The sequence below is a fragment of the Ascaphus truei genome, chromosome 6, assembly GCF_040206685.1.
Source record: "Ascaphus truei isolate aAscTru1 chromosome 6, aAscTru1.hap1, whole genome shotgun sequence".
Lineage (NCBI taxonomy): Eukaryota > Metazoa > Chordata > Amphibia > Anura > Ascaphidae > Ascaphus > Ascaphus truei.
The window spans coordinates 83,609,968-83,631,393 of NC_134488.1; the positions used below are offsets into that span (position 1 = coordinate 83,609,968).

At 44.8% G+C, this 21,426-nt stretch overlaps 1 protein-coding gene across 5 annotated transcripts in view; it reads right to left on the minus strand.

Moving 5' to 3' along the window:
- The window catches only part of NPHP4 (nephrocystin 4), a 264,867-nt gene that overhangs the window by 149,357 nt on the left and 94,084 nt on the right, over positions 1–21,426 (minus strand). For 4 of the 5 annotated variants that reach the window (XR_012802230.1, XM_075604944.1, XM_075604943.1 and 1 more), the window contains exon 6: positions 17,996–18,060. The exons of the other annotated variant lie outside the window; for it this stretch is intronic. Coding sequence is in view for 3 of the 4 variants with exons in the window: in XM_075604944.1 (XP_075461059.1) it covers positions 17,996–18,060 (65 nt within the window). In the remaining variant the exon portion in view is untranslated. The remainder of the gene's footprint in view (positions 1–17,995; positions 18,061–21,426) is intronic. 5 annotated transcript variants of the gene reach the window in all.

Consider the following 21,426-nt stretch of genomic DNA (forward strand, 5'->3'; position numbering starts at 1 on the left):
CCAAACTTGACGAGGACCCCCGGGAAAACGTGACCGGGACTGGGGCTTTAGCTAGGGCGTGGGGTTGGGCATAAGGGCGGACGGTGGGTATCTGCGGTGTTCCGACCCGCTCTCTCCCACTGCATTGTCCAGAGTTACCGCAAGGGCTCTCCGCTGGTCGGGTCTCACTGCTCTCCTTTCTCGCCGCCTGCCAACTCTTCTTAGGACCGGGCGATCGGGAAGCACTGCCCAATCCGTGATGCGTAGTCGTCTCTCCAGCTGTTCTGCCACGCCCGCCGGAAGTGACGTCATCTACAAGGCTGGACGCTCCGCTATCTTGAGATGGGTCCCCAAGCGGGACCTCTTCCTCCAAAACGACATCCGGTAGCTCCGCTGGTTTCGATCTCACCGCTGGGCCTGGTACCGTCTTTCCTCCGCCGACGTAGCCATCGGAGCCTGGTAAGAACAAGGGCTGCTCTTACCGCTCCAGGGTGTTGGTGTGGATCGACCCTCACCACTGGACTCGCCGGTCCCCGGAACCGGGGGACTCCGTCTCTCGGTCTTCCGTGGCACCGGTGACACACGTTTCTTTTCACCGACAGCTCCGGTAAGTGGTATTTTTCTTCCATTACCGTCACAGGAGTTTGTGGTTTGCCGAATCACCGCACCGGACGACGCCATGGGTTCCTCGTCAGAGGAATCCACTTCCACCTTGCTTGGGGGCATCGGTCGGGGTGACCGCCACTTAGTTTCTCGGCCAGCACACCTGCCGATCGTCTCTTTCTCCTCGGGCTCGGCTTTGGCAACTGGCCCCGATCCCCATTCTCCGGGATCCGCAGCTTCCCCCCAGAGCGCGCCGGGTAGCTCGGCTGACAGCATAGCCGCATCTCCCACTGCTTCGACGGCCTGGATGGGTATGAACGTAGGCATAGGCCACAAGTACTGAAGAGCACAGTGCGGGCAGCGTGCCGCTATACCACCGGGTAGTCTGCACTGTAAACAAAGGCACGCCACGGTCTCGGTACCGGCCACCCGAATCACCTGGAAGCCTCCTGGTGCCGAATAGGGTTGGGTGGATACCATAGTATTCTCTTCTTGCTTACAGGCCATAGTTACGGTAGGGGGTACTTGCAGCAGTGGTTTGTTCAGTGTACTGGCCCCGCGTGACTGACAAGCAGGGGTTGAGTTGCCAACCACTCCCTTGACTAGCTCCACCCTCATCTGACAAAGCTGGAAGCCACCCCCAACAGTGGAGATTAGAGGCGGATCCCACAACTTTATAGGATGTCCTGGGATTAGTGCTGTACTTTTCACAGTCCTGGGGGGCGCGGCTTCAGTTTTCGCGCCACCACCCGAGCACCATTCCTTATTTGGCGCCATCCCCGGCCAAATTTTCTCAGCCTCTTTGTCTTTTCCTCCACAGGCAGCACTAATTACAGGAACTACTTTCTGTAAGGGTGCGGCCGGTTCACCAGCTCCTCGCTCAGCTGAATCCGTTCCCACTGGGCATAATTGGAAACCACTCCCCCTGGTTGAGATTAGGGGGAGGTCCCACAAGTTGATCGGGTGACCCAGCACTGGGGCTGAGTTAGTCATTGTCCATGAGGGCGCGGCCCCAGGTTTCGCGCCATAAACCGCAGCAGGGTGGGGTTCTCCTGCTGGCGCCACTCCTGGCCAACTTTCTGTAAGTCCAGAATCTGCAGAATTTTCTGCACTTGCTCCACGCGGTCTCCCAGGGAAGCGGTAGCCGCCATTTTGGTTCGAGCTGTCAGTATCTTTGAACGTTGAGGTAGCGTTTAACTGTTTGTATGCCGACTGACAGGCAACTTCATCATTTTCTCCACATATCACAGTAATGTCCTCCTCCATGTCCTCAGGGGTAGTACCCCTAGGTCCTAGGCAGGACCAAAACGGCGTGGCCACAGCTTTCGCGCCACTCCACAACAGGCTTGCCAAAGTCACATCAGTAGATTGCTCTTCAGAGGAACGCACACTACATGCGCTCCCTCCATCTGAATCCGTCCGCCATTTTGGACCTTCCGCACCGCGCGGATCCTCCATTCTTGCGGTCGCCATTTGGTTGCTGTATTTACTGTGATTGTACATGGAGCTCCTCTCTGCGGAGCAGCCACCATACCGGTACAATAAAGATTGCCTTGATGCACCACCTTGTGTACCTAATGTAGGCTGGACTCGTGTTTGCACTACCTCAGGCTAGGCTCACTCTATCTGTGTCTGCTGTATCTCCTTCCTCCCAGTCTGTGCTCCCTTCGGTAAGTGGTCTGGAATGGGCTAGAGTACTCTAGGGCTTCCATGCAGTACTTGGGCGTCTACCTACTGTTGGCTAGCCTAGCGCAGACCCTGTCCAGAATTCCTTACCTCGTTAACAGGCTATCCCTTCAGGCATCCTACCACTAGCACTGCCTCAAAGTGACTAGGACAGCTATAGCCCCTCTCCAAACCTCCAACTCCTTTCAGGCCCATAGGTCGTCCCTGCGAGCTGACAATACTCCATCAGCCCCCTGACTACCCCTAGGCTCCGTCCCAACACAGCACAAAGTGGCAGCATACACTCTCCCTGTTTCTCAGTGTGCCTAGCAAAAGCCTGTCCTGTTGACAGGTCTCTCAGCAGCGCCTCCAAATGTAACGGGTTTTCTGGCCTAGCCTGACCCACCCAATCTCACATTGGCCCCTGTGGTCTAACCAGTCCCCATTACATGGTAGTGTCTGGTGGTGCACCTGTTGGCAACAGGACTCCTGAGTCTCCCGCATGATGTTGTGTGGGGATTGCCAACCCAGACAGGCAGCTGAGGTAGTGTGTGCGAGTCCTACCTATATCCAGTGCAGCGCCTCCACCTCATCAGGATCTCTGCGTCCGCAGGAAGATGTGACTGATGAGGAACTCCTCTGTGATGCCTCCTCCTGTGCAAGTACTTCACACCCACACAGCAAGGATTTGTTGAACTTGAGCATCTTTATTGTAGTTGCGGTATGGGCTAGCTGCCCCTCGCAGTGATGAACTCAGCCGCACATCTCAGTACGTGCTCCCTTCAAAGGTACACCCTCCCAATGGAGTGGGATCCCCTCTCCCCTCAGGGAGATCACCCCTGTGCCAGGTCCCTGGACACAGTATGGTGTTGATAGCTTAATGCTGGGTGATTTAGTATAGGGCCACTAGTTACAGCACTAGCGCCCTCTTTCCCCAGGTCTCAACGCAGACCTGCTCCTTACTCCAACACACACACTAACTTTTAGCAGTGCTGTGCCTTATATCTCTCAGGAGGCAGGCACATCTCTGATGGCACTAATTGTGGACTCAGAGTATGTAACCAGTCCCATCCACACATAGGCCACCTCACCAGGGTGTGAAGGCAAACCTCCATGATTACTGCTGGCATCCCTATAACTTACCAGGCCTTACTGCCAGCAGGAGAGGAAACTGCAGTCCACTTTACAGCATGGCTACATAAATAATACCCAAAACAGGATATGAAATAAAGGTAAAGGGAAGGTACATACTGTCCAAAAAAGTACAAACAAGGAAAACTTTACTGACTCAACATTTCAGTCCCCACTGGGGCTCTTGAGAAAGGTCCGGGTGGGAGATCGAAACGTTGAGTCAATAAATTTCACTTTTTTTTTAGTATAGGAGTGTCTGTCCTGTATATATATATATATATATATATATATATATATATATATATATGTATATATGTAGCCAGGTCCCCTCTGGCTCCCCAGACATTCGGTTCTCTCGCTCTCACCTACGACAGCGTGAGGGCAGTTGCAGGGGTGATCGCGTCACCGGGGGCTCCCGGCGAAATCAGCTACAGGGCGCTGCCATCTTGTGTGCTTTTGCGCATACGCGGAAGTTCGCGCGCGTGCAGTATAGCCTCAGATGCGATATGGCAGCCATTACAGGGAGTGAGAAGAGGCGCTCCATAGTCAGGGACATCCCCCAGTTCGCACATACGCAGTTAGCAGCGGCGGCGGCCATTACACAGCACGCACGAGGCCCCAATGTTAAAGAGAGCCACCAAGGACTACAGTTCCCAGCAGCCTCTGAGGACTGCACTTTCACCCTGGTAACAGGCAGCCAGACAGCCAATAAGGCTGACAGATTCTCATGCTGCAAAGTTGCAACAATGTTCTGTGAAGACAGGGATTGTCAGTTAGGAGCTGGGACACAGAGAGGGGAGGGTGTGTTTGTGCAGGGAGGAAAGTAGCCTCCTGCACTAGGCCAGAAGTCTCCCCTTAGCCCCCAGCTAGGCCCTACTCACCTCAGCTTGTGGTTACTACAGGGACTCCCCTTAGACTAGGGACAGGGTCCTGTAGAACCTAGACAAGTGAGGGTCCAGCCAGGAACCGTGACTATCCTGGCAATTGCTGTGAAGGTAATACATCCTCTGCGTTAGCAAAGATAAGAAACATTATAAAGGTGGATCACTCCATGCAGGAGCCACCCACCGTTGAGGCGGAGGCATCTTGGATCATCTCCTGGAGCAAGGGATTCCAAGCAAAGGTCATCTGCGCACCCGGTAGCAGGAGCACCGGGCAGGTATTATCCAAGTCACCAAGTGCACCACCTATACACTTCATCTTAGTGGGCAGCACTGTTCCACACGTGGGTGGGGTTGTGGGACTCTTGGGACTTTGGGGATACTGTGTAAGGAGGTTATAGCCCAGTTAGGGGCAAGATTATAGCTGCCAGCTAGTGGCAGAGGGTGGCATATATATCGTTGTGCATACTGATGATGTTGCACTGTGAAAGTATGATACTCTGTGCTGTGTTGCTATACAATATGATGTGATGTGATGTTATTGTGTTATTTGTTCGTTCAGTAAACCTTTTAGCCATAACCCTGGTGTATGTGGTTTCTGGGTGGGTTCCTATGCTAGGCCCATTCTACATTCCTATAGAATCCTACATAGGTGGAGGCGCTGACCGACGAGAACGTTCCAGAGATTCACCCCAGGCTCTCACTAGCGGAGGCTCAGGCCTCCTGTGAGCCTGACAGGTATAACACAACACACCAGGTAACATTAGGTTCCCAGCACACACACACAATATGCGATTGGGTGGGGGGGGGAATACCCGTTACATATATATGTAACACAGTTCCCTCCCCCCCTCTGAAAGATGTTGCTACTGGTTACTGCTGTTGTGGTGCGGTCAGACCACTGAGGGTCCAGGAGATCCGAGTGGTCCGCTATGGTGTGGGGAACAGGGCAGGCTTTTGGTGAATTCAGACTTCGCTCATGGTGTCAGCGCCTGCAGCTTCAGTGGGCTCCAAGATTCCCAGAGACAGTCCCCACCAAAACACACCTCTGCTCATACCTCACACCTCTGTCCAATAGACTGTAGACTCAGGCAGAGGTATATAAAACAAAGGGGCTTAATTTGGCAGTCACTGTAGATGGTACACACAGCGGATGTAGATGGGTCAGAGGATTCCAGGCCTCTGAATGGTGCTTGGCTCTCTTGGCATGGAGGCCTCTGATCTTTCTGCCTCCTCACCCCAGAGGGTGGGAGCAGATCTCGCACGTCTCACCCCTAGGAGGGGAAGACCTGGACTAACTATAATTTGGCACTTCCTCTCTGAGACTCCAAAAGGGGAGGGCACAAGATATGTACCATGATTGGCTATACACAGACTCTTATGGCACTACCTCTTCTGTCACTCAGAGAGTCAGCATGAGGGGGGGTCAAAGCCCTAGGATAGCCTGCACCTATCAGGGCTTACATGACAGGAGGCAGGCTGGTCCAGCTATGAGATATATATATATCATTTTTAATATACATGTCCTGGAAATCAGAATAACCAGAAAAAAAAATACATTTTACGAAATGAGGGAAGTAAAACATCATTTTGTATCTACATCATTGATTTCGTTCCTATGTTCAAAGCCTTTGAAATCTCATTTTCTTTTTGTAAAATGTGAATAATGATATGGAACACAAATTGTAATATTCTTTTATAGGATTTCTCAGTAAAAGTGCCAAAACAATGAAATAATAACTGTCTTGCAAAGGTCCACTTGACAAAAAAAAAAAAATAAGATTGCTTGTGATTCAGTACAGAAATGATGTGTTCGTGCAAGAGATAAGGTATAGATTAATCATACGGGTAGCTTGTCATTTTTTTTAAATCATCTTACATATACAGTACTGTAAGAGAAAATTATGTACAGTACAGTATATTTTTCTTTCATATGTTTTCTGACTTTCTTGCTAGTTTCCCTCCTTATTGATTTACAAACTTCCCAAGACTGAATTGTTTGATTTTACTCAAATAACAGTGAATAACAGATTAATTGCAAAAAAAATTTGTTTACATCTTGTGGGTTATTTAAAGTTTGCTGTGAGGTCTCTAAATAATTCACTGCTGCAAGGTGTGGCAAAATGTGCAGAGGTCAGTGACTGGAGCTTTTTTACTATTCACTTTGCTTATCATATCTTATTGTTTCAATCTGCATGTAATCTCCAAAACATTAGATTGTATAACAGAACAGGTTCATCTTTAGAATTCTAAACATGAATATACTGTAGAAACTATATGTATTTTTTTAAACTTAAATTTTTTTTATTGGGTAGCAAACCAGAGATATACAGAAATATAGCTTAAAGCTGCAGTTCAGTTTTTTTTTTTTTTTAATTTATTTTTTTAATTCAATAGTTTCATGTGTGCAATCTCTAATTACCTAAAGAACTGTATAGCTGCAGGTCAATTCGTTCTCCATGTATTGATAGGCAAAATTTGGTGACATAATTAGAGCTGGCATATGTTTTTATTTGCTTCTGTCAGTCAGTGGAAGCTCATGAATATTCATGAGCACTCCTGCAGTGACATGTGCTAGAGGGAGGGCAGGGCTGACAAAGGGGTGTGCCAGAGCTTGTGACAGGACATGAAGGGGCAGTGCCTTAGCAAATGGCTGTTAAAATAGAATACAAGAAAATTGGTCTTTCAAAGTTGTTTTTTTAAAAACAGAAAATGCTAAAAGTATTTTTTCTTACTACAGAACTGATTTATTAAAAAAACACACATACAGGATATTGACTGAACTGCAGCTTTAATTGAGTGAGTTATCAGGGGGGGGGGAGGGGGTTGGATACAAAAAAGAAAAGGGAAGGGGGGCAGGAACAGCATTTTGGTGGGTTTTCAAAGACTTAATACTCTACATCAGGCCTGCACAACATACGGCCCGTGGGCCGCATGCGGCCCGTCTGGCCTCTCTGTGCGGCCCGCGATGACTCTGGCCGGGCGCCAGTTAATTAAATAAATTTTTAAAAAGTTTTAAAAAATGGCGGCGATTCATCCCCTCCCCCTCCCTCCCAGCCCCCTCCCCACTAGCCCCCTCCCTCCCAGCCCCCTCCCTCTCCCTCCCTCCCTCTCCCTCCCAGCCCCCTCCCTCTCCCTCCCGCCCCCTCCCAGCCCCCAGGTTTTGCGGCGCGAGGGGGCAGCAGCAGCATGAGGAGGATGCGGCAGCCGTGTGTTTTTTTTCTTCAATAGCAGGCTGCCGGGGAGGTCAGAGCATGCCGGGGGCGGGGCTTAGTACCGGGGAGAGAGGATGTGCTGAGCTGATCTAAGAGAGGTGTGTGTGTGCGTGCGTGCGTGCGTGCGTGTGAGAAAAACGGGCTGGTGGGGGGGGGGGGGTGTGAAAAACGGGCTGCTGACATGTGAGGGGGGGGCTGGGCTGCAGACATGTGAGGGGCAGGGGGGGAAAGTGATGTGAGGTGCAGGGGGAGGAGAGAGTGATGTGAGGTGCAGGGGGGGGGAGAGAGTGATGTGAGGTGCAGGGGGGGGGAGAGAGTGATGTGAGGTGCAGGGGGGGAGAGAGTGATGTGAGGTGCAGGGGGGGGGAGAGAGTGATGTGAGGTGCAGGAGGGGGAGAGAGTGATGTGAGGTACATGGGGGGGAGAGAGTGATGTGAGGTGCAGGGGGGAGAGAGAGTGATGTGAGTTGCAGGGGGAGGGTGTGATGTGAGTTGCAGGGGGGGGAGAGAGTGTCATATTGAGGGGAGGGGGAAAGAGTGTCATATTGAGGGGAGGGGGAAAGAGTGTCATATTGAGGGGAGGGGGAAAGAGTGTCATATTGAGGGGAGGTGGAAAGAGTGTCATATTGAGGGGAAGGGGAGAGTCATATTGAGGGGAGGGGGAGAGTGTCATATTGAGGGGAGGGGGAGAGTGTCATATTGAGGGGAGGGGGAGAGTCATATTGAGGGGAGGGGGAGAGTGTGTCATATTGAGGGGAGGGGGAAAGAGTGTCATATTGAGGGGAGGTGGAAAGAGTGTCATATTGAGGGGAGGGGGAGAGTGTCATATTGAGGGGAGGGGGAGAGTGTCATATTGAGGGGAGGGGGAGAGTGTCATATTGAGGGGAGGGGGAGAGTCATATTGAGGGGAGGGGGAGATTGTGTCATATTGAGGGGAGGGGGAGAGTGTCATATTGAGGGGAGGGGGAGAGAGTGTCATTAAGGGGCGGGGGAGAGAGTGTCATTAAGGGGAGCGGGAGAGAGTGTCATTAAGGGGAGGGGGAGAGAGTGTCATATTGAGAGAAAAGAGACATGGGGGGGATGCTGACTTGGAGGGGGGGTATTGTGTGTTTGATGTGGAGGGGAGTATTGTGTGTTTGATGTGGAGGGGGTATTGTGTGGGTGAGGGTGAGAGATGGGGGTATGAGAGATAGATGGGGAGTATCGTAAAGATTGACAGTGAGCGGTTCTGGGGGAGATATGAGGATGATGATGATGATGAGAGGTGCTTGAGGAGAGATGATGATGGTGATGGTGATGGTGATGGTGATGGTGATGGTGGTGGTAGTGGTGATGATGATGATGATGATGATGATCACTTTACGAGTTGGGCAGGCCTGCTCTACATAATCATATCATAATTTGCTTTTACAAGGGGATTCTGGGGCAGCGTCACATAATATAAAATATGTAGAGATGGGCCAGGGGAGGTAGTCAGAATTGTCCTCTAGCTGTGGTGTAGGGGAGGTTTTGAGGTGTTACAAGCTGAGGGAGCTTAAGGCTACATTTTGGCTGCCTGTGAACATTATCCAGGGTCGCCATAACTTCTGGAAATGATCATAAGTATCATTCAGAAAACTAGTGAGTTTTTCCATCGTACATACAAACCATACCTTGTTTCTAATTAGCGGGATTGATCGTAATTGATCTTGTTTCCAAAGACCTGCTAAGGCACACAGTGCCTAGAAACTATATTTTAACAACACCTTAGCTACTTACTTTGCCAGTCAAGATGGATAAACTTACTGTTTTTTTGTCAAACTTTGAAAAATTGTGATTAATTCGATCAAACGTTCTAGTGAAATTGTCTAATTTTGCATTAGAATCTATTTTTTTTTTTAATTTAGTGGGCCTTTTTTTTAGCAGCAACATCATCATTTTAAAATGTATCAATAAATATATTTTTTTACCCACTTTGCCAACAAAATGTGCAAATCTGTACTTGTCTATTGTATATATCTTGCTACATAAATTGCCTAACACTTCCATCCCTAATTCCCCTCTTCAGGATTTGTTGCACTTTGTCAAATATCCTCCAATTATAGTATTGACAAGTACAAAGGGTTGAAAAACTTAAGGAGATAATGCGGCTCTCTAGCAATGAATTGCTCAAAATGGAAATGTGCTGTTTTCTGCACTCTAAATAATGCTTTCTGCTTTATTAAATAATGTACAGTGTAAAATATTTGATGAAAATGTACTGAATCAAGATACTTTACACACACAACAATTACTGTACTAACCACTTGAAAGCCTTCGTTTGAGCGCTGGACATTGTATTAGAAATGTTACTTCACCCCACCCCCCAGATTTTCGTTACATTACTATTGAGATATTTATTTTTTTCTTCCACAAGATTGTTAAGATATCCTATCAACATCACATGTACTGATTTCTGTGATCTAAATACCCAACAGATAAACATGATCAACACTGAATTCTTCATTAGTCCATTAAAAGCAGACTACACCAGGTGTTGTATCACAGCTAATCAACAAAATATAAACTGAGTGATCCTGCCGCTCAACCTAATTTACAAAAAATAGCAAATACACAACTGGAGGCGCATAAGGGAAATAATCAATGTATATACACAACCAGGGCCGCCAACAGGGGGGGGGGTTGCACATTTCCCCCGACCTCTGGCCAGGCTCTGCTGCCGGTCGCGGCCAGGCCCCGACTCTCAGCTGCCTATAAGCTTTTTCCTTTCTCTGCCCTAAGCTGCCGAGCTTCCACTGCAGGCGTGCAATGGGGCTGTTTCACGTCAGCGCACGGCGCGCCGAAAGCTGGGTAAAGCTTACTTCCGGCGCACTCACGTCAGAGAGCCCCGTCACAGGCCGGCAGTGGAAGCTCGGCAGCATGGGGCAGAGAAAGGAAAAAGCTTATAGGCAGCTGAGAGAGGGGGGCTGGGGGTATTCGACGAAAGTTGAAACGCTTAGGGTTAGCACGTTTCAAAAGGAGTGGAGTATTCTGGACTTGCAGTATCTGTGCCTGTGTACTGCTTGTAGTGGTGCAGCTGGAAAATAACGTTTGGGAGAATTCGGAGGCAGTTTTGTGAAGCCTAGCCGACGGAGTACAGCGAAGATCGCGCGAGATGAGAGGTGGCTGTCCCACGTGACGAAACGCGAAAGTGGAGAGAGAGAGGGGAGAAGCCGGTTGTATACCGAAGCGGACCAACATGCAACTCAACCCCCACCACCAGCGACACACCGGAGGAAAAAGACAAGCTAACACAGCGGATAGTCATCACTACTGGGACAACATACTCCCGTTTTACAGCATTGGAGATACAGGTACCAAGTGGAGAGCCTTAAGCTCCATGGGAGACAGTTGTGCAGCGAAAGCAGGACTAATGCTGGTTTAATTTTAGAGATCCAGGAGCTAAGTGTGAGAGCCTTAACTCATACTACTCTTCACTTGTTATGCTATTTTATGTGTTATACCTATGGTTTAGGTTTTTTATATTTCCAATAAATAGCAATACTTACACACCTTTGAATACCTCACCTATCTAATTTACTATTGATGATCCTATCTATATCCTGTTCTATGGAATATATTCCTGTGAAGGGCCAATAGGGTTTAAATACTCTATCAAGATCCAGTTCTAACGTTATTGGGATTTATTTGGAAGTTATTATCCTGCTGATCCTGTGGCATTATGCAATCAGGGCTTTAGGAGATTCCAGATCCTTTTGGAGATTCAGTTCCAGTGTGGAAAAATGCTTGAATCAACCTATCTTTGTAAGTGCATCGCTTACCTTTTATCTGAGGATCTATATTAAGACATACTACGCTATGATCTTTTTTCTTTCCCAATCCCCCCCATATTGTTTTGTTCCCTGATCTCTGCGTCTAGGTCATCTTCTGCATCCATTTCTTCTCAGCATCTGTGGGGTCGAGGACTTAACTGGCAGCACTGAAATAGGGATTATTCACTCTGGTAGCACCTTCTGCAGTTTATTTATTTATGTTATTGATTATTATTTAATTGTATAACTCAACAGTGGTGTTTTTTATTGGTATTGATATTAGTTCTTTGTAGTGCTTATTGTCTTTCTTACACACACACACACACACGTGTGTGTATATATGTTTGGGGGGTTATATGTATTTTTTTTATATGTATTGGTAGGTGTTTTTTGTATGCATTTGGGGTGTGGGGAAGGTTGTATATATTTGGGGGGGGTCGGGATTTTTTTTGTATGTATTTGGAGGTGGGAAGTTTTTTGAATTGGGGGTGGGAAGTTTTTTGCATTGGGGGTGGGAAGTTTTTTGGTATATATCTTGTGGGGGGAATTGTGTGAGGGGGAGGGAAGTGAGCGTGGGGTAATTGACTTGACGGAGGGAGAGAGTAAGAGTGAGACGCAGGGGAGAGAAATACATGTGAGGCGGTAGATTGAGAGGGGGTGAGACAGAAGGGAGAAAATACATGGGAAGAGGGGGTGGGAAGAGGGGGACGGCTCACAATATCGCCACACAGGTGGGGGGGCTGCTTAAAATGTTTGTCCTGGGTCCCACGATTTCTGTTGGCGGCCCTGTACACAACACAATGTGAATCCCCGCAGGGGGCCACAAAAGAGTTCCCTATTAGTTACACTCACACAGTTCTATTAAGTGGTGAATATTAGGTACAATTGATCCATAGTAATATACTCAAAACCAGGATTTTCATAAGAGCTACCTTAGCTCACAGAGAAACTCCACTAAAATAAAACAATAACATGTTATTAACATATATTAAATGTAGACAATAAATGTGACAATAACTATATACATATGTGAATAAAATCCCCTCTGTGAGATTAACAGACGGCGTATATGTACAGTAATAGAAGTAATGTGCACATGTAACATAGTGTCCGGTGTCCTGCAGTCGGACTATCCAGTTGGCAGTCTGTTTATTCAGTTGGTTTGATATTTTTTTGCTCTTTTGAGAGGTATCTTGAGACTGGGTCTTTACCATCTATAAAGTTTTGCCACAGTATCCGGAATAGCCTATAGGTTCTCTATTATATTAATGCATTAGTACTGTATACGTTGATTTACTCTGAGTTTGTCTTATCAAGTATTTAGAGAATTTCTGCTGCATTATGTAAGACAGCCTGTTTCTATAGAGGTAGTGTCTGTTACAAGGGGTGTAGGTGGTATCCCACTGTGGGATACCTATTTACAGGCATGCCTCATTTGTAACCATTGATGTTCACAGTATTTAGTAGCACTTGTTTGTGACAGGGGTAAGGGAAGTACCTAGATCGGATTGATCTAAGGGAACGGGCCAGAAGAAGGGGCTAGGAGCCCCGAAACATTGCCCCCCTTATTCCCCTGTTTTATCCCCCTCTCTTTCCCCTTGTCTATCCCTACCGTGTCTCCCTTCCCTAGTGCATTTTTTCTCCCTTGTAAGCGTATGTATTATGTGACATAGTATTATATATTTCCGATTTGTTATTCAGCCTACATCAGTATCATGGATATCTGTGGATGTTTGCTCTATGTAATTTTCAATATATAAGTAAAGATGATATTTGTGGACATATTTTATTGCAGTCGTATTTTCTTTGAGTGCTGGGAACATACCCCATGTTCTACATATAGTGTGTGAATCAAACATGTATCCAAAAGTAAAGGACAGATAGTAGATACTCATGTCAATCAGCCATAGTGGGAAAAGAAACAGTAACACCACTATGTAGCAATGTATCTGGCTGGTATATGGAAAACAACTGTGTTGAACAGTATCAATATCTGTAGCTGTGGAAATATCCTCACAGAAAACAAGAGAGGCACACACCAGCAGCTGGTAAATGTTTTATGTCCCGGTTATTAGGTAGAATATCTATATAAATATTATGTGACCCAAAGTTAATGCATTCTGAAGTATAGAGGCGGTACAAGGAACTATAGTACATAAACCTAACCACATGTATGCTGTCGGGGGGGGGGGAGGATTTATGCATACACCCGACAGTGGTATTAATGGTTAGAGAATCAAAATTTGTGTCAGTGTGCCTCCTAAAGCCCAAAAGCGATCTTCAGGCATATAACATATCTTATACAATGAGATTCATGTCCTACACAGAACTTAGACTGAAGGACTGTCTGTGATGTGTGTTGATGCCTGGTATGGACAGGTAGCAACACTCAAAGTACATCATGTGTCTGTGCAGGTGGCAGCAACACAAACGCCTCACGGGTAAAATCGCGTTATACTGCCACAATAACTCTCAGTATTAGACCACAAAATAATAGCCATCTATCTTAGGGATATTATGCTAGGTAAAATCTGTGGTGCTAGCATGATATAATGCCCCAATGTAGGAGAGTGTAAGAATGTATAAAGACCACCGCTATACAACCGGTTTGTTCAGCTGCTGCTTCAGACAACCATCCACTCAAGATGGACGTCAGCATCATGATGTCCCTACAGCTCAAGTATTGTATCCTAATATTCACCACGTAATAGTACTGTGTGAGTGCAACTAATAGGGAACTCTTTTGTGACCCCCTGCAGGGATTCCCATTGTGCTGTATCGCTGCAACCTGGAAACAACCACCCCGAGCCTCAACCAAGTAACCAAAAAAAGTATGGTTTGTAATGAAGATGGAAAAACTGACCAGCTTCATAAATGATAGGTCACATAGTTTCTCTAAAACCTGGAAACCGTGGTTGACAAATATTACGATGGAAATACTGTGATGATTACCTATGAACCATCTGAGTTGCAAACATCTCCCCACACCAAATCTACATTTGAACTCAAAGGGTGTTAAGTACACATACACACGATTACCAAGAGCCCTCTATACCCCGAAGATAAACATCTGGTTCTCCCCAATTAACCCTCAAATTAATCCTCCTCCAAACCAGAGAAAAAAAGAAGAAAAAAATTTCATTTTCCGAAAAAAACTTTATTCCAAGACAAAATGGACATAAACAGAGGCCTCCACAAGCACATCTGGCCATGCTGTCACCAAAGGATGCGCACGCAAGCCCCAATACAATCCCCTTTCAATTTCTAAAAACTTTACACAAGAATTAAACTCACAGGCGCGCGACCGAACACAATGTGTGATGCGCGCGCAACTTCCAAGATGGCGACGTCCCGTCGCAGATGGAAAGCTGGAAGCTATTACACCGCGATCTGGATTGGCTAATCCATACATAAAAGAAAGGGAACAGCCGGTCCACATCTATTGAGCCTGAGGAAGTCCAGTTCCGGACGAAACGCGTTACTCTACTCTTCAGTTGGGACATTTCTAAGCATATTTTAGAGGAGTCAGAGGTGCAGTCGTAGCTCCCCATCCGGACGCGGAAGGAGAGACTCCCTACCCCTATACACCTTACTACTCCCCTAGCTTTTTATTCATTTTAGAAGCCTTTGGTTTCTTTTTTCTTGTTTTTATATCATGTTTTTATTTAAATAAAGTTTTATTCTGCCGACCATAGTGTCATTTCATCCGTGTCCACCCCATCTCCAGCGTTAGGGGTGCATAAAGAACAGGAACAAAAGTGTCAAGAAACCACTAGGAGTGTGCACTCACACTGGCCCGTGTGAGTATTATGTTATATATTTTTTATTGTTCCCCCCTTCATCACCACCTTTAACCAATTGAAAGTCATCCCTAAGGGGTAACTACAAGATACCAAGATAAGAGAAGGCTCACATTAGCCCGTGTGAGTGCATGATCGTACCATTACATTTTAATGGTCTACCAATATACCATCCTTCCCCATACTATCGCCTCTTTATATATGTGAGTTAACCTTACCCTCTTTTTGTTTATATGAGAGGAAATCCCCCTGGAGGGGCACATCGAATGAACGAGGAAAGCTGGATATACACCAAGAAGAAGAAACACAAACCCTAGGAGATCACATCATTCCAAGGTGACGGGAAACCCAAAGAAACCCTGATGCAACTGAACTTACACAGGGCCATGTAAGTTATATATTCTTTTACCTTTCCACCCACACATACACACCATTGTATGCTAACATATTGAGTTTGGTATCCACCCCATGAACCATCACCTTTATAGCTGTGTATACTGCTCTATCTGTAACGAATACTAGTCCAAATATACTGCCCGTTTCCTATAACTGTGCTCCCCCATTCTTTTTTGTATTCATTGCCAAAAAGGGTCCTGGATAGATCCTGTTGGGTTTCGAGTCACAGAAGGACATCAAACGAATACCATTATCAGGCAGTATCACCCCCCCCCCCTTCTTTTTACATCTCTATATTTGCATCAAGCCACAGAGAGATAGCGCCCGGGTACCTTTTCCAATAAACTTTGCCACGACCAATTTACCTATGTTTATTTGATGAAACACGTCAGAGTCTATGTATAAAAATGTCTGAAAATAAATGTATATTTTTTCCCCCACTCCTCCCCCTCCTCCATGCATAAAACAAACAATAAAATAAAAGTTATATCAAAATCAAACAGCAGACCACAGCCTAAAGTTAAAAAAAAGAGAGAAGACAGGGAGTAAATGTTACAATTTTGGTATGTAATTTAAGACCCGGGAAATTCTGGGTACTGTACAGTACTGTAAACAATGCAGTTCAACAATTTAACTCCCATTGCACAGTATGTTCCTGTAATCATTTATCTACGTAGGAGTATATACGCCTCATAAAGCAGGGACGCATCTTTGCTAAAGAAAAGCTTTCCCAAAGGAAAGCTTCATATTAAAACCATACTTCTTTCAAACATTCTCTTCTCCAATTGCCAAAAGGACCAACTCACAGGTCAAATTATATCATGAGTTATTGAGTGACAGCGCAGAGATGCAGAGCACTGAAGATGGCAGCACATAGAAGAGACCATGGATCCCATTATTTGGTATGATGTGTTATTTCACTGACATGTAGTATGTACAGGCATACCCCGGTTTAAGGACACTCACGAGTAAGGACATATCGCCTAATAGGCAAATGGCAGTTCACGCATGCGCCTGTCAGCAGTACCAGCTCCCTACCTGTACCGAAGCTGTGCGCAAGCGGGGAGACTATAGAGCCTGTTACAAATGCGTTATTTACATCAGTTATGCACGTATATGACGATTGCAGTACAGTACATGCAGCGATAAGTGGAAAAAAGGTAGTGCTTCACTTTAAGTACATTTTCACTTTACATAAATGCTCTGGACCCATTGCGTACGTTAATGCGGAGTATGCCTGTATATGTAGATATTTTATACATACACAGTTATTACCTTTCATGATAACACAGATTATCTAGGAAGTCTTAATTGGTCTGTAAGCTTAACTTTAAAACAACAAAACAAGGATTGGGGCGAGTGGTCTCTAGAGCAGAATGGTGTTAATTGTAGCTCCGGTGACCCCTTGCTTCCAGAGATATTTACTTCCATAGGGGGTGCCGGTATCTCTGCGGCGTTTAAATGCCCAGGTCACACGGGCCAATAGGAAGTCGCAAGGGATGATGTCATGGCTTCCTATTGCCCGTGGGACATTTAAACACCGCCATTTTGTTAGGCACACAAGTTCCCTGGCTGCAGATATAGTGGCACCCCTACAAAGGTAAGTAAGTATCTCAGGAAGCAAAGGGTCCCCAGAACTGAAATGCACACAGTTCTGCTTTGGACCCCCCCCCCCCCCCCCCCACACAAAAAAAAACAAAAAAAGAATAAGATGTACCGCAAGGTGTTTTGTCGCTTTAAAGCAGCAGCCCAAGCTGCTGTTTTTTTTATTTTTTCCCCCTTTAATATGTGCATCAATAAAATCCACACAATGAAAAGTAATTAGTTATGTTAACGATTGATCGGCGAAGATTCGGCTCGGGGGTTCACTAAATGGCTGTCAGTGCAGCAGAAAAGGATCAAAGATTCAAAGATGCAAAGTTCTGTGGGGAAGATCATGTGACCAGGCAGTACCTAGATACAATTGGTGCACTGCTAGAGAGAGAGCAGGGCTCAAAAAGGGGTGTGCCAGAGCCTGTTTCAGAAGAGGAAGGGGATATGGCTTTGTAAATGGTTGCTATAGAAACAAAAATGCTTGACACGTTATAAAAAAATTTTTAGACTTGTTTTAAAAAAAGGCTACGTGTATTTTCTCATAGTACAGAAGTGATTTATGATTGCTTGGTCTGCAGCTTTAACAGTATACACTATACAGAGATACAGAAGAATCCTTAACACCCAGACCGTGTACATCAACACGTTAGATCAAGTTACAATGATAGATGCATACATTAGAATGCCATTATCTTGGAATAGTTGCATAATGGCTTATCAGATTTAAGTATATCATTTTTCCAATGTTGGAAAATACATTTTCATCCAAGAAAGGCATTTGTTTCAGCAATGGTTTGATAGCTTAATAAACAATTTAAAAAACGAAATAATGAGAAAGCAGAAACTTTACATCACATCAATGATTCAGAATATAAAATGTACTGTTTGTGTGATGGCAGGTAACATTAACGTTAATTCTCAGACAGGGATAACAATACTTACATTCAACATGGTCCTGGAAAATCGGGTGTAAAAGTGCTCGAGGTGTTCCATAATAAAGTTTTAACCTGAAAACAGACAACAACAATATATATATATATATATACACACACAAACAAACAAACATATACACTGTACATACATGCATACACATAGGACTGGGCCAAAATATAAAATACTTGGGAGCCAACTAGAGTTTTTAAGAGCCAGCATTTTGTTAACCCGGGGGGAGGAGAAGGGTGCTCTGGCTGAAAGGTAAGTATCCCCTATGCAGAGCACAGGTACAAGGGGGTTACATTTTATGTACCCAGTAATTTCCCATCCCTGAATATTTATATATATATATATATATATATATATATATATATATATATATATATATATATATATAATTTTTTATTTTTTTATTTTTTTAATGTACAGTAGGACTTCAAATTCCAAGACATTTTTAAAAATGCTTCTTACAAATTCTAAAACATATCTAATCATTAAGGGGCTTATTCTATAAATTGCGAAGATCAGCCAAAAAGCTTAAGGTTTGGTCACATCTTTGAAAGGTTTAAAAAGTGACCTAGTTTTCTCAAAGCAAAACTTGATCATTATTGCTAGTTGAAAATGGGATAAATACTCATTTACATTGTTTACCAATGGATTATAATACAATTCTTTTTTTTCTATAGACATTTGGACATACATACCAACACTAGTTGGTTATTTCTCTATTGAATCAAGTTAAATAATTATACGTGATTTTTAAAACTAATGGAAAATTTTGATCTATTGCCACATGATTAAAATTCTATGAGCGGCTGTGTGACCTCAAAAAAGGAGATTACTGTTCATGCTCTACTAACTTAATATCTCTCTAACCAAATATTCTATTAGATATCCATTTCATTATTCACATCAGTATAACATTACATACCACAATATAGACATCTCTTTAGAGAACAGTGTTTCAGATAATGACAGTTTTCTCAACTAGATGACTATATTTCAGCATTTATTAAGCTTCTTTTGCTGAATCCCTCTCTTTGGATGCAACATGTTCAACCGTGTAATCATATACACAATATGCTATTACATCAATCTAAATGAAAAAGCAGTCCAAATTATACCCAAATAATGCTGTAAATATTTTCAAACATTATTTTGTTGTTTCTTCTCATAATACAAACGGTGAGGATTCTGCACCATCTGTGTACTTTATGGTGCCAACTTTTAATACAGTATGTGAATTCAGAAACACATAACAACCATCATGCGCCTTTAGCAAATACCGCTACTTCTGTGATAGGAAGAGCATGGCCACACAAATTCGGTGAGTGTTCTGTTACTGAGAACATTAAAGTATGTTTAAGTGGGCAACAGGTATGACTATACTATAGTTCATACTACAGAAAACCTTACCTCCTCTGGAGAACAGAACGCAACCTAACACTAAGTGGAATGGAAAGTGAGCATCCCTCCCCATCCTTTCAATCATCAGTGACAGAGCGATCACATCACCATGAGTGAAGGAAGGGCCATGGCACTCTGGTGCCTTGGCCCCTTTGGCACTCAAAGGGTTAAAATACTTGTAACAAATACAAGAAACAATTGGGGGCACAAAATGAAGATATTGACTTTATATAGCAAATAAGTATTTCATAAAAAGTTCAATGACATTGAACAATAAGTAATTGGGCAATCACACAAAAATGAAATTAAAAAAAGTGTGTGTACCGAGCAGGCGCATTTTAAGTGAAACTTCTTTGTCTTTTATTACAGTAATTGTATTGTGATGTTTTTAATTAAAAATCAAAACACAATTTCAGTTCCAAAATACAAAGAAGGTTGACCGCATGTTTTAGCTAGGTGTACATCTATATTTATAGTAACTGAATTCCTTGTGTCTGTGTGTCTGTGTGTGTGTGTGTATGTCTCTCTCTGTGTCTTGTCCCACCTCTCTCCTGACTACCCCCACCCCGGTGGAGCTGCGGACACGAGGGGCTCTGTCCAAGGCTCCCCCCGGCGGAGCTGCGGGCTGTGTGTCCCGCTGCAGCCAGTCCCAAGGCGGAGGTACAGGGACATGGGGGGGGGTGCTCGGCAGCTCACTGGGGGGGGGTGATAGGGTGTGTGTGTCAGTCTGTGTATGTGTGTCAGTCAGTGTATGTGTATGTCTCAGTCAGTGTGTGTCAGTCAGTGTGTGTGTGTGTGTGTGTGTGTGTGTGTGTGTGTGTGTGTGTGTGTGTGTGTGTGTGTGTGTGTGTGTGTGTGTGTGTGTGTGTGTGTCAGTCAGTGTATTTGTCAGTACAAAATACCTGCCTAAACAAGTAAAAGAACCCCTTTTCAACAAGCACTCATATTGGGATTGGTACAAGAAAGTTAATTAAAAATACCTTTATTAGTGTATATGGGTATAATAAGTGAAATACATAAACACTCAACACAATTAAAATAAGTATTAAACTAAATGTCTCTAAGTCTGAATCGTAGACTACTAGAGGTTGGTATTGAAGGAATATGATGTATCTGGCACCATGTGCAATAAAGAGTTTTAATATCGCAGTGTGAATTGGATGGGGTGCCTCAGTGTGATGTGTGTATTGTAGTTGAAAGGGTCTGGTGTGTGTTACATAAGTAGAGGTGTCAGTCACACCGCTTTCAAATCACATCTGATTAATATGTGGTTCAATGATAATCTGTAATATGTAATATAGAGTTAAAGAGACCGTCAAAGGGTTAATATATATCCTTCAATGCAGCGCTTGATAAGTTAAAATGACAAAGAAAAAGGCTACTATGTAGCTAGGGGTGGTGAGGCTATATTGTGGGAGCTATTACTGTGTATCAATATTATAGTAGATTCCCCCTGGTCAGTAATTATCCAAGGTTATAATAGCCTCACAAGTGTTCAAACCAAATTAATGTAGTGAATAGATAAATACATAATGAAATGAATCACTGCTCGTATCCCCTGTGAAGGTGGCAAGTGTGTGTCTGAATAGGCTTGCTGGTATACAGATAGGAAAAAACTGGCCAGTTGCAAACGGTTTACTTCAGCTGCCTATAGGACAAGAAGCACTCTATCTCTGCAGGCTTATGTGGATGGTTTCACATTTATTCTTATAGGGCGAGTACGCCCTGTCTGCTGCGTATAGACACTAAGATATTATAAAGAAATGGTGTCCTGCAGCCGCTCGGTAAAGTACCCTCTACAATACAAGGGTACTGTTTGGGGCTGCTATCTCGGAGCGTTTATTCTCTGCTCACGAGTGGCGACATTTGTTGAGTTTCCGCCCGGCATGGTGTGTTAGTAAACACCGCTATGAGTGAAGTTGCCGGGTGGAGCTCGGAGTGGAGCTGCGGCTATTATCCGCGCTCTCTAGACAGACGTCGCCGCACCAATACACGTGCTGACGTCACAGAGGACCGCCCACCGACGTACGTTT